This window comes from Helianthus annuus, chromosome 17 (genome assembly GCF_002127325.2).
Source record: "Helianthus annuus cultivar XRQ/B chromosome 17, HanXRQr2.0-SUNRISE, whole genome shotgun sequence".
Lineage (NCBI taxonomy): Eukaryota > Viridiplantae > Streptophyta > Magnoliopsida > Asterales > Asteraceae > Helianthus > Helianthus annuus.
The window spans coordinates 21420067-21436895 of NC_035449.2; the positions used below are offsets into that span (position 1 = coordinate 21420067).

Genomic DNA, 16829 nt, shown 5'->3' on the forward strand with positions numbered 1-16829 from the left:
GGTACAACTACCCGGTACCATTTGCTCATCCCTGATCACGGGCACCGTACGAACAACGATATCGTACAACTTTTTTTGTTGATTTTTATCAACTTTTAATGTTTTTTTTTTAGTTTCAAGGGTAGGGATGAGCTCGGTGCCAATCGATACTGAATTGACACTGGTACCAAAAATACCGGTTATGGTACAGGTATATGAAGGTAAAAACTGGTAGCGAACCGGTATTAGGAACGCCAAAAGTCAGTACTGAATTGGTACTTAAGATATTTGGGTTCGGGAAATTCGGTACTGGTACCCAATACCATTTGCTCATCTCTGACTACAAGTTTCATACGGACAACATCATTACCATGCAACTTTTTTGGTTGATTTTCTTTCGGTTATCTTTTGGTGTTTTTTTCTACATTTTATTTTTATTCTTGTCAACGGTTCCGTGCGCAACGTGCTCGTAATGATTTCAAAACACAAGTAAACACAGACTAAATAATAAAAGAAGTTAGCCGCAACGCGGCGGGATGATTAAACTAGTTACCTATAATGGTTACAAAATGATTAGAAGGATTCCACTAAGTGTGCGATTTTGACTCAGAACACAAACAAATCTCACTTTGACTCATTTCATCGCCTTTCTCTCCACGCCAAGGAATTACTAGGAAGTTTCTAGTTAAGCTTTTGTAACTAATATATGAATGACCACCACTTCATCCACCACAACTAACAACACATGATAATTAGTTATCACAACACAATCAAAATGTACGAGAGATTTCCCGTTTTCCTATTTCGTAGAGTGAAGATGGCTATAATGTTTGGTTTGTTAAATTGTTTCATGGGTTCAAGCGAGAGAGACACTCAAATTGTATGGTGACAACGAATCAAAGCGCAAAGGTGCAGCCATCCCGGTGGCTTACTTTCCCATCGCTTCAAATCACTCAACCTTGTAGAATTGCCAATTATTAATGCAAGAAGCTGCTATTTCAAATATTTATCACATTTTGTCAAGCCATAGGGTAGTTAATACTTCATACATAGTAGATGGATCATATTAATTATAGTTTGTAGTTTTTTTGTTTGGAAACTTTTGTCCTCAATCAATAATATTGGCCGCTCTATATATTATTTTGGTGTTTCATGTTTTATCTCCTATTTTCAGCCTTTTTTGTTTTACAACAATGAGCCCATAAGTAATGGGCCCAACACTATAGCTTTATAGGAGCATGAGGAAGAAACATTTATATTTACTAGTGGGGAACCCGCGCGTTGCAGCGGAGTGAACAATACGGGATGGGAACATAGTTCAAACCTTAAAAGTTAAAACGATAAAGATTATCTCGTTGGTGTCCGAAGCCGCTATCATTGTATCAGGTATTCCTAATATTCTTAATGAGATTTTTTTCATTGAAAACTGATATTTCTATCTAAAGCATTTAAAAGACCCGTTTGCTCATACTCGAAAACTTCTATTAAGTTAATTTTGAAGATGATATCTCCAAATTAAAAGAAACTATAAATCCATCCAAAAGTTTCACAAGAGTCTATAATGAGTCATTGATAATCAATTTTTAAATGGTTACAAGACTTTAGTATAGATAAGAAAACACAATATATAAATAAATTGAATTTAGAATAAACTTTTTAATATTGTTCGTCATATACTGAATCACTGATCTATATTTTTGCACTACGTTCTCGTCTTAATTAAAACTACAGGGTCATCACATTAATCATCTTTCCTTATGTAAGAAAGAAAGATCCCAAACTTACCTACCTCTGTCAGCTTCTCTGTTCCCAGTTTCAATTATTAGTGGAAGAACAACATGAAAAGACGAGGATGCAATTTTAGTGTGTCTTGGTTGCGGATATAAAACGATTCGTGGATGTCATTTGCTGATCTGAAGTGTCACTGTCATGTTTCCGTCGTCTTTCTAATCTTATTATCTCGACAACAATCAAGCTACCACACACTGCAACCCCACACCCTACAAATGTTGCAAGCAGGATCGACAAAACAGGCTGCACATGAGCCTGAGCACGACATTCGAAAGATACATAGTGAGTGTGTTTTCATGTGTGTGCGAATGAACTTTGTGGGCTACTTACCACATTGTAGAAAATATGCGCGAAGACTACCACAAAAGTGAACTGAATTGATGCATATAACCACCCGAATCTTCTTCTCACTGTAAAGAGATCGGAAATTTATGAGAAGATTTACTTGTGACACCTTGTCTCTCGTACCAACAAATATTGTCCGATTTACTTATGAGCCTTACCAGAAGCTGCTCAATGAGGCAGAAGTAAGCCTTTTACAACAGACTAAATGTTTTCTTTTAAAGAAAAAGAAAATGATAGACCAGGTAAAACCAGGCAAAACTGTAGTTTGAAAAAAAAAAGTCAAATGGCCCGTGATTAGCTCTAGAAGAAGGATCCCAAAATTGTATACATCACTCTTTTCATTCAAATTGTGAGACCTGGGGTACCTTTATGGATGCAAATTGATCATTAGTTCTTAAAGGTCATAATAATTCCATTTAACTTTATAAATACCAATGTAGGTGGATGAATAAGCATTTTGCGGGTTGACTAACATACCAAAATGGATCATATTTATAGGATGGTCGGGTTAGGTTGACCCTAAATGCTTTTTCGGCCGTATCACTTTAAACCTTTTACGTATATAACTAATGTGTTAATATGACAAGAAACACTATATTAGTACAGGGGAAATGATATCTTATGTGCAACATATGCTAATAAGATAAGAAAAAAGTTACATTTTTAGCCCTTAATCCTTTTTATATGTGCACAATCACCCCTCAGTTTTACTCCTTTCTAATTCTAATAATGATCCAATTTGTTCAAGTGATTTCGATGAGTGTATGCGATAAAATTTTACTTTTGGGGGACTCTCAACGTGTTTAGGCCATTCATGTCTAGCTAACTTTTGTAGCTTACAAAGATATCTTCTAATATAAGATAATAAATCAAATCATTAACCCTCACCTACACAAAAAAGAAGATGTACATTTTGTAGATATTATAAGTGCTTACTCTGGATCAAGATAACCGGATGTACCAATAACGTCCGTCAAAATATGAGTAGTTTGATCATCAAGGAGACCCTTTGAAAGACCAAAATCCGCCATTTTAGCATCCAAATTTTCACTAAGAAGGATGTTGGCTGATTTTACATCTCTATGAATTATAGTCGGTCTGCAACCGTGGTGTAAGTATTCCAATCCTGTAATCCAAGAGGTTCGTTCAGTTACATTACTTTTTGTTATTTTTATATCACGGGTCCCCATTTCTCGTATACACAAACATAGGACCCACTATGACATCATTTTCAAATTGTTAAAACTGCATCTTTACAAGCAACTTCAAATTGTTATCAACTTATTTCACTCAAATAATCGATATCCAACCCCAAACACAAATTGTGTCATAAACCAAAAAAAAAAAAAATTCAAAAGCATTTGTCAAATGGTACATTGGTCACAACGTTGACAATACAAAAGCTTTTGTGGGTCCCACCTTCAATTATGTAAATCTGACCTATCATATCTTTATTTCTTTCCAGGACCAAAAAATGAAAACATTAAGCTGTTAGTATGAATTGGACTATTGTCAATATACTCAAAATATCTTCAAATTTGACGCATTCATGCAAAAAAAAATTATGAATCTTCAAATTTGACGCATTCATGCAAAAAAAATTATGAAGACGGAAGAGAAGTCTCACACTGTAAGAAATGAAAAAAAAATGAAGGTTTTCAACAGTTTAGATAAGTATGCACCTTGTGCAGCATCTATCGCAATTTTGAGTCTCATTTCCCATTTCAACGGGTGGATATTTCTGTCTGCAATAAACAAAATCAATGATAGTCATACATGAGTAGTTTTAGGTCATGTTTTATCTCAAATAGTGTCATATCATCATCATCATCATCATACTTAGTAAATCCCACCAATAGCAAAACTAAGGTAGGGTATGAGGAGGGTAAAATATAGACAATCTTATCTAATCTAACACATTAATGATGTTAAAAAGGTGAACAAAAAGTGTTTATGGGTCAATGAATCTGGCACGTTTTGTTATCACTCAACGTTTAGTTGTTCTCAACCCGAACCACTTTGAAACTTAACCAAACCCACACCCACTCACTTAACAACCTCTAACGTTAAATATCAAAATGAAATACTACGCAATACTTGATATATAACTTTTGAGGTTACCATTAGCCATGTACTCGTATACAAGCGCCATTCTGTTATTATCATGAGAATATCCCACAAATGAGGCCAAATTCCTATGATGAACCCTCATCAAGAGCTCAACCTGCAGTTAAACCATATATTTCTATAAATTTACATGTACAGCTGGCACTCATTCTTAATCTATTAGTTCTGGTTTCATTTTGTAGAGTTAGGTGCATGTGTTTTCATTCTATTTATTTATTTGGATTAACTATGTGTAAATCCTTTTATATGTTTAAAAATTAGTCCTTCTAATTTCATAAAACCATAATTACTCATTCCATTGTTAATAAAATAAAAATAAGTTATCTATAGCATATTTCACTCAATAAAAATCAGTTGTCAAAGATCGTGTAGTTACCGTATATGATTTCTCTATTTTTGTAGATCAGCCCAATGCTCAGACCATCTATACAAAACACACACACCACCAATCAACCAATCTAATTCCATTCATTCAGGCAATATCACAAACACTTGGCGTGCGGCCTTTAAAACAAACATAATCACTGACACAACCTGTAAAATAGCCACTTAAGTACACACTTGCCTGCATTAAAATCGTGTCGGCGCCACCACTTTCCTGACCAAAATCCTCGCTGAAGCAGACATTCACTTTTCCACATCTAATTAACCACATAAATGGTTATACATGAATACATACACATAAATGGTGGCCCAAAGATATTCCAGGGAAACAACCAAAAATACTAATGAAACAAAAAATAGTACAGTTATAACATCAGTTTAGGGTTTCAGTTTCTTACCGACATTAAAGGGGGCATTGTGTAATGGCCTTTACATGCTTTTGCGGGATGCCGAACAAATGGGAAACATGACCACTTTGATAGTTGGTCCGGTGGTTACTGTAGTTTTCGTCGGCTTGGGAAAAACAGAGAAGACGATGGGATGTAGCACATGATACGTACCCATTTTAAGATCTTCCAACGGTTTCCAAGGAATTATGAAATTTATGGCTTCTTGATTGCTTGAGACGGTCAAATTCTCGCCGTTAAGAAATTACCCTGCTTCATTTACTCTGAAACGATTCAATTCCGGGCTTGCATTCAATCCCACTCAATCGATATGCAGGCTCGCATTCAACACTCAGTCGATACGTAGGCTCGCATTCAATCCCCTCAATTGATCCCATTCAATTGTAAATACTGAAAGGTCGCATTGAACCATGGTGATTGATATTCGAGAATGACAATGAGTTGGAGGCCGGTTTGTTAGGGGAGAGGGGCAATAATGGAAGAAAATGAAACAAAAAAGGGGGATTTTAACTAACTTTTCACTTGCCATCTTAAAATTAGGGCTAGAAATGACTATTTTAGACATGGGAAATGTTTATATATAGTATATAGATAATATAATGCAAAATGAAGAAAGAAAAAAGAATGGAAAGTAATAATTGAAAAGGCATCAAGAGACATTAACCATTACATATTTTTTGAAAAGTCGATGATGATGTTGCGAAAAATGCCCTTTAGAAAGCATTAACCATTACGGATGATCTGAAAGTTATAAACAAACTGCCATCGATCTAAAACAACTAGGGGTAAGCAAGATACAGTTGACAACCAAAATCTCCAGGAAGCAACTTCTTAACCTTCAAATTAAAACAAATTTTACATCTTTTTTCTTGTTTTAACAATTATCATACAAAGTAAAGCCATGGTCTCAGTAACAAATCTTAGTGCCAATGACCTCTGGCTCAAGTGGTAGGAGAACTTGAGTTCTTTTTTGAAGACCCAAGTTCAATTCCCATTTGATGCAAAAAAAAGAGTGAGGCACTGGTGGGCAGTGATAGGAGAACCGGGGAAACCTAGGTTCGATTCTTGAGCCAAACGGGTTTTACTGATAATTTACCGTCGTGCCTACAAGCGGGTGGGTTACCGGGTTTTCCCCGGAATTGGTGATGGACCACTCGGGTTACTCTCGGAGTATTCCGTTTGTCGAGTGAATACCCCGAGAATGCTCGGGATTGATTTGTTGGCCTTTAAAAAAAATAACAAATCTTAGTCTACTTGATCTAGCAATTAATGATGTAACAGTTGGTACATTACTACAATACTACTACTTTCATATACTACTCTTTAATATTATCATCATTATTACTATTTATTATATTTTATGATGATTATTGTGACTTCTAACATTACATTTATTGTTGATGTTGAATTATTATTTCAAGGTATATAAAATATATTTTTTGTACGTTACGTTCCATGAAGAAACTTTTGACTTGTGCACCCTAATGTTTGAGCTTTTGTCGTCCTCTCGAAGCGTTTGATTTTAAGTTGCAAGATTAATTATGTTTGACCAATTTCTTTCTCTTAATCTCTACCCACCCCAATTAATTCTATGGAAGTTTCCGAAAATTTTGATCAAGATATCTATACCTTATAATAAAACAAAACAAACTTATGCCATTTGTCCTATTCTTAAAAAACTTATTGCCACGTGTCATCTGATTGTATGGCTGAATGATCTTTTGAGCGGTAAAACAAAAACACGCTCTGCTCTCTCCTTCGTATTCACATTCTCAATCCATCGCCTTTTTCTCCTCTTTTTCTCCTTTGAAAACCCTCTCTGTATTACTTTTTTTTTTCCTTTCATCCGCCTCTATATCTAGAAACCCTAATCTCCATTCTCTCTTCTCCCTCTTCGTCGCCTTACATCTTCTTCCTTTGTACGTTGTTTAGGGTTTTACAAAAATAGAGATTCAACAAACAACGCAGAGTATGAATCTGAGGAACAAAAGACCGATCCTTTTATTGGTCTATTCTATTTTTCTTCTCTGATCAATCTTCTAATAGGTATTCTGATTTAACTTTTTCACTTTGTCAGTATTAATTTTTTTTTCGTATTTCGATTGATTGTTGTAAGAATTTTGAGGGATTTGTTATCGCTTTATAGTTACAGTCAAACTGTTTTCTTGAATCTTTTGTAGTCAATTGTTCGAAAGTTTATGTTTTCACTAAACATTCATGTTCTTGAGAACCCTAATTTTTTTTCTGTTTGATGATACGGATTGAATATCACGTGGTTTGATACTTGTGGGATGTCACAATAACACAAATTAATCGTTATTTTGTTTTAGGGTTTCACATTTTATTATATGAGATCGATTAATGGTATTTTGTTTTTCATCATTATTAGGGTTTTTGGTATGCATAACTTTCATGTTTTTGAAAATACCTAATTATTCGGTTTTGTTGAACTGATTTGAATTTTATGAGGTTTAATACTGACAGGAATGTTTACCAATACACATATAGTCCACCTAAAGCAACTGAGTAAAAGTTGTGTTTTCTTCTCAATTGTTGATGCATTATAACTTGATTCCTTTTTCTTATTCTCTGATTTCCCTTTCACACTATATCACTTCCACACTGCTCATTAGTATTCTTGCATGGTTATCTATAATATTGTATCGCTGTAACAACTACATTTTCTATATATAAATTAAAGCTGAGTTTATTTGTTCGCAATTTTTCATGATAAACTATCCTTGCTTTGAACTGGTTTCATAAATTGGCTTGTGATCAAAATCCGTTGAACGTAATTACAGACCTTATTCATATATAACTTAATGGTGATAGTAACAGGTTTGGCATTCTTCTATAAGTCGTGATGATCAGCTTCAGGGCTGCCCACCATAGAGGCGGCTCCATGATGACCCTGTGGAAAACAGCAAATGGAGGCATTGCCAGATGTGCGAAAGGATAATCGATTCAATGCGTGCTTTCTATCACATGACATGTCGATATGATTACAGAAACAATATTGTTGTATCCCTTTATTTTAAACATTTTTTACTTTTTTGAGATATTATGGCATTCGTCTATAAGTCCAAACCCAGGTTTCACTTTTATACGGGTCAAAATTGCCACCTCTACTTGATGCGTTAGAGGTCATGTTTAAGTTTGATTTGTTGTTCAGGTTGATGATGCAGAAACTATAGTTAACCTAACAGAAGAGATGGAGTCAACTGATACCGCACTTCTTGAAGAGGCTGCCACCATTGTTAAAGAATTGAACAAGGCGTTGGATAAGTTTGAGCTGAGTCAGCTTCTATTAGGCCCTTATGACAAAGAAGGTGCTGTTATCAATATAACTGCTGGTGCTGGAGGTACCGATGCACAGGTAATCAAGTAAATTTTTAACATCACTTATCATTTCATTCATATACATCATCAATGGCCATGAATGATATCACATTTTATGGAAGTTTACTTGATAATATTCAGTGCAGGACTGGGCTGATATGCTTCTAAGGATGTATGTAAGATGGGGAGAGAGACAAAGATACAAAACAAGAGTTGTTGAAAAGTCAATGGGAGAAGAAGCTGGGATCAAGTCAGCTACAATCGAGGCTGAAGGTCGATATGCGTTTGGATATTTGTCCGGTGAAAAAGGAACACATCGAATTGTTAGACAATCTCCTTTTAACGCAAAAGGTCTTCGTCAGGTATTGACTTTTGCTCACTTTTATTTACTCAGATGTCTAAACTACCCTCCAATAAGAACAGAGTTTGTGTTTATTGATGCAGACAAGCTTTTATGGCGATGAAGTGATGCCTCTTCTTCCAGAAGATTCACTAAATGTTGAAATACCAGAGGAAGACCTGCAAATAGGTTTCTCGATAACCGGTGGGAGCGGTGGTCAGAATGTTAATAAACTTGAAACCGCTGTTCGGATAACCCATATTCCAACCGGAGTAACCGTTCGTTGTACAGGGGCTGCTTTCTCTCTTCATTTGACCTGTTTTTTTTGTTAAATCCGTAAACTTAAGCCATTTTATTCTTTTGGATAAAAATATCCCAAATCTGTATGTAACAAAGCAAAGGCAGTTATTTTATTATAAAGTTAAACAACTCAAACAAGGGTACACTCCCGGCCACGCACCTCCTAACTTGCTTGATGTGTATTATAATTCACTTGGTCACCAAGTCAATCCCGGTTACACTAAAATATATAACCTGTTTCGTAAAAGGGTGCAATTAAGATATTGTCCAACGGTTCTGTCTGCAGAATTTAGGAATTTAGAAGATATATATAGCTTGCCCACATTGATGAAGTCTTCGCATTCATCAGGTTGCTTTCGCTCGACTGTTCAAATTAAGCCAACCAACCCATTTATACGAGGTTAGATATACGTCACTCATTTATTATATTTTTATTGAGCATTTCAAAGCATCCCTTTTTATTAAAAGGAAAGTATGTTGTTGAACAAGAAACCAAATAATCTACATATTGATTCATTGCTCAATTGGTTGGAATCTTAGTTGTAGCAGTATATGTCGATTCTAATAACTTTTAAGCATGGCTTCATCATTTAACTTTTATTACATGTCATAATATTTGGTCGTATTATTAAAGATTGAGGTAATAATTTGCTGTAATGCCTTTGCTTTGTTACATACAGACGGCATCAGGAATAAGGGAGAAGGTAGCGGCGGAAAACGATCTTATGTTACATTTACGAAAAATTCGCTTCCTTTACTGATGATTGACAATAGATGTCACTTCAAATCTTTATCAGCTAAGTGTTTGGCTAAACGCTCGCACTGCGCGAGGTAGGTTTTGACTTTTCTTTTTCTTTTTTTAATATAGTCATGATCTAAAAGAGATTTTCCTAAACATCAGCTCAATCGCCAGTCGTCAAAACCATCAGTTAGCAGCTCGGTACTTGCCAACTGATCTGAATGGTCGGGCCAGTTTGGTTTTAAAATTGTTTTAATGTCGTTTTGTGACAAACTTGATGGTCATATTTGATTACAGGAAATCTGTCAAGCTGTGACAAAATTGCAGGCAAATGTTCAAGCCCGAGTGGTCCCGCTTACAGAAGGTTTTAGATTAATGTACTCACCATAGACACATAATTTGGCTTCAATATTTGTGCATATTTAGAATTCTTGAGATTCAAGTAATGAAGCCATTGTATCAATTCAAAATTCATGATCAACATTTAAAAAGGAAGCATCTGTAAAGAATTCATGATTTCAAAAAGTCACAGTTCGGTTAAAATTGAACACAATAAACTTTAGTTTGGAAAGGTCTAGAAAAAATGATGATCCACATGGACTTCAATGGCAGTAGATATTATATGTTTGTGTTAAGCCACCCGCGAAACTCGCGGGATCTTAGACTAGTTTTTTATAAAAGGCAAATTTTATTAAAGAAAAGAATATATTGCAGAAAAAGATTACATACAGAGGATTAGAAATCAAAAGACAACCAATGAAACCAATCTACTATATCTATTTTCCCCTTATTCTTCACTCATAAGAACCTATGCATCTTAATTTCGTACACTAGATTTTTATGCACAGTGGCGAAGTTTGAGATTTCTGACTGTGGGGGAGAAAGTCACCCGACCTAAAAATTTCTATAAAAACCGAGGAGTCAAAAACGTATATACCCAAAATTTTCTATACGAAAACTACATACTCTCTACTACTGAGTGAAAAGTTTGGGGGGTCGGCCGCCCCTCCCACCCCTTAAAAGCTTCGCCCATGTTTATGCCAACTTTTTTTTGGAGGAGAAGATCACTTCGTTTCTCAACTTCCATATGTCCCAACAAGATATTAGGATTAAAGCACGAATGTCATTTTTATTGGTGTCCGACCCGGTATCATTTCATGTGCCTTGAGCAGATCTGAAAAGTAGAGCCCGAAAATAGGAGGGAGAAAACACCAACTCGTGATATGTTGTCACACGGTTGATGCATGTTATAGACTATGTATTCCAATGAGAGACATATTACCCTAAAACTTAAAGCATAAAGTCGGTGCATTTTTCGTATTACATCCTTCGCACGTTTTCCTCCTTTTTCCCTCTTCACTTCCACGTGTCTTGCAACGTGGCTATCATTTTCAAATGCTTGCTTCCTTCACTTTTCTCTTAGACGAGAACAGTGATTTGGGTATAGTAATTTTCGATGTTAATATGAATATATTCTTTTTTTATTTATGATTTATTTTAGATTTTAGATTGGCTAAATCATACACCCATTACCTCTATAACATTACCTCTATAACATTTTCCAAGTTTGATGAACAGGAAAAATATATTATTTTAAAGATTGATATTACAATTACAAGTATGCCATTGGTTGTGAAATTGAGGCCAAACCAATTTACGACTTGCCCCGCTTTAAAATTACGATTTTACCATCAGTTTAAAATTACGTTTTCACCTACATTTCAAAATAAAATTATGCTTTTACCCTGATAGAAAATTACAATTTTGCCCTCGATTCGAAATAAAGATTTTGCCCCGTTTAAATTTCTAGTTTTGCCATTAGTTTTGTTTTCCTCCTCCCAGGTAAATTACGATTTTGCTCTCAATTTAAATTTACATTTTTGTCATTGGTTTTGTTTGCTTTTCCAGTCAAATTAGGGTTTTGCCACCAGTGTGTAACTACAGACGCAAGATGGGGGAATAGTGTCAGACAGCTGCCTAGGACTCCCACATTGGCCCAACCAATTTACCATTTTATCCCCGCTTTAAAATTATTATTTTGCCATCCGTTCAAAATGACGTTTTTACCCCCCATTTCAAAATAAATTTACGTTTTTCCACACAACTAAAAATTTACAATTTTGCCCTGGGTTAAAAATTGCGATTTTTCCCCGTTTAAATTTACACTTTTGCAATTAGTTTTGTTTTTATCCTCCCAACCAAATCACGATTTTACCCTCAATTTAAATTTACATTTTTGTCATCGTTTTTCTTTGCTTTGTTGTTTCTTTTCTTTTTCTTTTCTTTTTTTGTCCTTCCCCGCTTTATGTATATATTATAGTTACTAGGTTATCACCCGGGAATGCTTCCCGGGTAGAAAAATTTAATTTTAAATACTCACACGTGTATAAAACGGGTTAGCAATACTGAGGCATATCAAAGAAAAGTGCAAACTATGTAGACCATGGGTAAACAAAATAATAACGAAATACTCAACGTCTTTAATCCAAATAACGAAATATTCAACGTGTGTACCATGTCCATATGTTTACCTTTGAATTCTTCATGGCTTCTCTTTTCAGCATCTTCGACTCTTGCACCATCTTTTACATCTATCTTTCTTCGTATGCAAGTGCTTTTTAGTAAAACAGGTCGTTTAGGCAGATGTAAAAATACCAGTTTGCTCCTTTTCCAAACAAAAGACATAAATTATTTATTGAATGACAATTCATATATATGTAAATAGAAAATTAGAGGATACAGGAAAAAGCTACAAGCTCAACGGTCAATACATTCGGTAATTACATAAGAAAACACCAAAACATACTGCACATTGCATAAACCCCGATCATGCACATGTTTGGCTTTATTACTAATCCACAAGATGCTCCAAACTTCGACTTCAGCCACTACTTTTGAGACCATAATCTCTTTGTTTCTAAATACCTTTCATTAGCTCTCCATTGGCATCTTCATGGACAATTGCTCTTTTATTACACATATCTAGAAAATTGACACAATACAGTAGCAGACACTAAAATATATTAGACCATCAATATAAAGAACAGACTGTTATAATATTACAAAATGATTTACCATGAAGATCAAGTTCTACCTCTACATTTACCAAGCAAGTGGATGAACTCTTTGTCAAACTTGTGGATAGCCTTATCTACTAAATAGTTAATCTTGTCTACCAAATAGTTAACATTGTCTACCAAATAGTTAATCTTTTTGTAGTATAAATACTAGCTCAAGATAGAAGAAAAAATGCACCTCATGTATACACTTTTATAAGTTATACAACTCTCTTATACTTTCTCTTATAACATTTCTAAAATTCTTAAAGTTTTAGCACTAATCTTGTGTTAATTCTTGTTATATTATAACACGTTATCAGCACGAGGCTCTAGTCAAGGAAACGTTCAAGCAATTATAATCAAAGTAAGCATTTGATTAATATATAAACTATAATTGCTATGATAAACTAATACCAGTGCAGATGTATCTTACGATGGATATTCGATCGTTGTTGGACTACAAAAACGTAACATGTCTTTTTATGTATCGTGGGATTGTTTTCCTTTAGGAGACCCTGTTATCCAGACACTCCTATCATAAAAACAATTAAGTCCCATACTTAAAAAAAATATGAAAAATAAAGTAAAGAGACTGAAAGACTTGATAGCACTTGTATTTATTTATGCATCTAACTTTTATTTATACACACATACTAACATTTAATTTAGAGTTTACATTCATGTATACTAACATTTTTTTCTTATTATACATCCTAATTTTATATCTTATAAAATAACATTTATGTAATACATCATTTATTATAAATACATATATATATATATATATATATATATATATGTATATAACCGTTATATAACGGCTATAAAACAGTAATATAACCGTTGCAAAACGGTTATAATTTACCACTATAAATTACCAATTATCAATCTCATTATTCCACAACAAACAGTTTTCTTTTCAAGGCTATTCAAAAAAAAAAAAAAAAAAAATTCGAAGATGATTCACCCGATTTTAATATTGGCCGGCATAGTATTAATATTGTTGCCAACCTTAATGTATGAGCTTCCACCTCATTTTTTTAGTACTTATGTATTCATTTATTTGTTTATAGCTGTACCTTTGTATGTTATCTCATTTTTAATGAGTATTTAGATTTTAATATTTACCTTATTTATGTTTAGCAACAAAAAATGGCAAACATCGCAAAAATTGAATTCCCGGCTCTTAATATCACCGGAGAAAATTATATGCCGTGGACGGCACATGTTAAGCGACATCTCAAGTCAATGGGTGTTTTGGAAACGATAACGGAGTGGAACGAATGTAGCGATCAAGACAGGGCAAAAGCCGATGTCTTCCTGCATAAACACATTGATGAAATGTTACAATTTGAATATTCAAATTTTGAGGATCCATACGTTTTGTGGGAAGATTTAAAAAGCAGATTTGATAATCAAAGGGAAGTTTTACTTCCCACTGCTAGAGATGAATGGAACAATCTCAGGTTCCAAGATTTTAAAAGGGTGAATGAATACACCTCTGCTTTGTACAGGATATGCTCAACGCTCCGATTCTGTGGGCAAACTGTTACGGAGGAAGATATGTTGGAGAAAACTTTCCCCACATTTCATGCATCAAATATAAACTTGCAACAACAATATCGGTTGCAAAAGTTTCAAAGATATTCTGATCTAAATTCATTTCTCCTCGTAGCAGAGAAAAACAATGAACTACTAATGAAAAATCATCAAGCTCGTCCCACTGGATCATTAGCCATTCCAGAAGCAAATGCTGTTATTAATGATGATACTAAAGACTCTGGAAGAAAATGGGGACGAGGCCATGGCCGTGGCCATTTTGGTAAAGGTAATGGTCAAAATTATTCCTTCAAAAGAAATAATAATTTCCGAAGCAATTCCCATGGTCGTGGACGTGGTCGTGGTCGTGGTCGTGGTCGAAATCAAAGAACCCCCAATTACCACACTCCACAAAATACCAATTCCAACCAGTATAACAAAAGGAATGAAGCTGGTAGGTCCGAAAACAATGGCACTTCTTGTTTCAGATGTGGAAGTGCAAACCATTGGTCAAAGGCTTGTCGTACACCTTCACATTTATGTGAACTTTACCAAGCCTCTCTCAAAAGAAAAGAAAAGGAGATGAACCATGTGGATAATTTTAATGATATCAACGTCGAAATGAATGTCGCCGACTTTAACAATAACATGGAACTCTGAAACGAATTTTGCTAAACCATAATAATTATATGCAACAATTATGTAATTTCCTTTATTATATATATCTTTATTATGTTTCAATAGTTTTTCTTTTCATGTAACGTCTTCAACTAATAAATAAACTTCTTATTATAAAATAATTCACAATGTCTTCGTTATACACTTATTATTATTTCTCTTTATATTTTCAAGATTAAAATGAATACCACTGGAGCACAAGAGCAGACAAATGATGCAGATATATGTATAGCGGATAGTGGAGCCACACACACTATACTTAAATCTAAGAAATATTTTTATGAGTTGAAACCAACAAAAGGAACCGTTGATACAATATCAGGTCCTACAAACTTGATAGAAGGAGTGGGAAAAGCTAATTTAATATTACCAAATGGTACAAAGCTCTTAATAGAGAATGCTTTATTTTCCCCAAAATCAACAAGAAACTTGTTGAGTTTCAAAAACATATACCATAACGGATATGATACTCAGTCAAGGACTGTTGATAATAAGAAATATTTACACATCATGAGCAAAGACCATATATTGGAAAAACTGCCAATGCTCCACTCTGGTTTGCATTATACACACATTAATGTGCCTCAAGCACATATGGCAGTAAAGGAAAGTTCTTGTGATCCTGAGACATTTAACTTATGGCATGACAGACTAGGCCATCCAGGATCTACAATGATGAAAAGAATTATTGAAAACACACATGGTCATCCATTGAAATATCAAAAGATCCCCCAATCAGATAAAATGCCTCTATGTACCTCTTGTTCACTTGGAAAACTAATTACAAGGCCTTCATCCTTAAAAGTTGACAAGGAATTACCAATGTTTCTTGAAAGAATTCAAGGTGATATATGTGGACCAATTCATCCACCATGTGGACCGTTTAGATATTTCATGGTCTTGATAAACGCATCCAGCAGATGGTCTCATGTCTCTTTATTATCAACTCGCAATATTGCCTTTGCAAAATTTCTTGCTCAAATTATCAAACTACGAGCACATTTCCCTGATTACACTGTTAAAAGGGTGAGACTTGATAATGCTGGTGAATTTACATCACATGCTTTTAATGATTATTGCATGTCTGTGGGAATTGTTGTCGAACACCCTGTTGCTCATGTACACACACAAAATGGCTTAGCTGAATCATTGATCAAACGTTTACAGCTAATCGCTAGACCATTAATAATGAGAACAAAACTTCATGTGTCAGTTTGGGGTCATGCAATTTTACATGCTGGATCACTGATTCGTGTGAGACCAAGTGCAAATCATAAATACTCCCCATTACAACTTATTTCTGGCAATGAGCCAGACATTTCCCACCTTAAAATTTTTGGGTGTGCAGTTTATGTTCCAATTGCACCACCACAACGTACGAAAATGGGACCTCAAAGAAGGTTGGGAATGATATGAAACAACCTCCATCATACGATATCTTGAACCTTTAACAGGTGACGTATTTAAAGCCCGTTTTGATGACTGTCGTTTTAACGAGGCAATGTTCCCAGCATTAGAGGGAGAAAATAAAAAACGAGAAAATGATGTCTCATGGTGTGTTCCTTCATTGTCTCATCTTGATCCAAGAACAAAACAATGTGAGACAGAGGTTCAAAAGATAATACACTTGCAAAACATTGCAAATCAATTGCCTGATGCTTTTACTGATACAAATAGAGTTACTAAATCTCATATACCAGCTGCTAATGCTCCAGCTCGAGTTGAGATCCCAAGTAAGGCAATAGATAATAAGATAGCTCATGAATCTCAAAAACATTTAAAACGTGGAAGACCAATCGGTT

At 34.7% G+C, this 16829-nt stretch overlaps 3 protein-coding genes across 13 annotated transcripts; 2 read left to right on the plus strand and 1 right to left on the minus strand.

The window, feature by feature from the left end:
• Positions 1–1655: 1655 nt before the first annotated feature.
• LOC110922429 (probable LRR receptor-like serine/threonine-protein kinase At4g29180) lies at positions 1656–5498 on the minus strand. Of its 2 annotated transcripts, none has more exons than XM_035986770.1 (8): positions 5025–5498; positions 4808–4883; positions 4619–4666; positions 4237–4339; positions 3798–3860; positions 3052–3241; positions 2101–2180; positions 1656–1979 (listed from the first exon to the last, which is right to left on the minus strand). In XM_035986770.1, the coding sequence occupies exons 4-8, from the start codon at positions 4325–4327 to the stop codon at positions 1840–1842; spliced, it is 564 nt and encodes a 187-aa protein (XP_035842663.1). In that variant the 5' UTR covers positions 4328–4339; positions 4619–4666; positions 4808–4883; positions 5025–5498; the 3' UTR covers positions 1656–1839. The 2 variants fall into 2 exon arrangements, with proteins under 2 accessions (XP_035842663.1, XP_022022426.1); XM_022166734.2 differs by having other exon boundaries at positions 1656–2025.
• Positions 5499–6748: 1250 nt separating this feature from the next.
• On the plus strand, positions 6749–10260 carry LOC110920714 (peptide chain release factor PrfB1, chloroplastic). Of its 10 annotated transcripts, none has more exons than XM_035986773.1 (7): positions 6749–7079; positions 7866–8409; positions 8519–8734; positions 8817–9412; positions 9693–9843; positions 9914–9975; positions 10049–10246. In XM_035986773.1, the coding sequence occupies exons 2-4, from the start codon at positions 8245–8247 to the stop codon at positions 9042–9044; spliced, it is 609 nt and encodes a 202-aa protein (XP_035842666.1). In that variant the 5' UTR covers positions 6749–7079; positions 7866–8244; the 3' UTR covers positions 9045–9412; positions 9693–9843; positions 9914–9975; positions 10049–10246. The 10 variants fall into 10 exon arrangements, 6 of the variants coding, with proteins under 6 accessions (XP_035842666.1, XP_022020602.1, XP_035842667.1 ...); XR_004886335.1 differs by having other exon boundaries at positions 6788–7079; positions 7872–8409; positions 8514–8734; positions 10049–10260; XM_035986774.1 differs by lacking the exon at positions 9914–9975 and having other exon boundaries at positions 6793–7079; positions 7872–8125; positions 8206–8409.
• A 2544-nt stretch (positions 10261–12804) lies between these two features.
• On the plus strand, positions 12805–15130 carry LOC110925772. The gene is made up of 2 exons (XM_022169617.2): positions 12805–13174; positions 13954–15130. The coding sequence occupies exon 2, from the start codon at positions 13963–13965 to the stop codon at positions 15007–15009; it is 1047 nt and encodes a 348-aa protein (XP_022025309.1). The 5' UTR covers positions 12805–13174; positions 13954–13962; the 3' UTR covers positions 15010–15130.
• The last annotated feature ends 1699 nt before the right edge of the window (positions 15131–16829 follow it).

What these genes read in the sequence shown, in the direction of transcription:
- LOC110922429 (XM_035986770.1), bottom strand. Translation starts at nt 4,327, where the DNA reads ATGAGGGTTCATCATAGGAATTTGGCCTCATTTGTGGGATATTCTCAT. An exon ending in ATACGAGTACATGGCTAATG is followed by an intron (nt 3,861 to 4,236) that starts GTAACCTCAAAA and finishes TGTTTATTGCAG; the next exon opens with ACAGAAATATCCACCCGTTG. An exon ending in TCCGGTTATCTTGATCCAGA is followed by an intron (nt 2,181 to 3,051) that starts GTAAGCACTTAT and finishes ATCTCTTTACAG; the next exon opens with TGAGAAGAAGATTCGGGTGG.
- LOC110920714 (XM_035986773.1), top strand. Translation starts at nt 8,245, where the DNA reads ATGGAGTCAACTGATACCGCACTTCTTGAAGAGGCTGCCACCATTGTT. An exon ending in CTGGAGGTACCGATGCACAG is followed by an intron (nt 8,410 to 8,518) that starts GTAATCAAGTAA and finishes TATTCAGTGCAG; the next exon opens with GACTGGGCTGATATGCTTCT. An exon ending in ACGCAAAAGGTCTTCGTCAG is followed by an intron (nt 8,735 to 8,816) that starts GTATTGACTTTT and finishes TTATTGATGCAG; the next exon opens with ACAAGCTTTTATGGCGATGA.
- LOC110925772 (XM_022169617.2), top strand. Translation starts at nt 13,963, where the DNA reads ATGGCAAACATCGCAAAAATTGAATTCCCGGCTCTTAATATCACCGGA.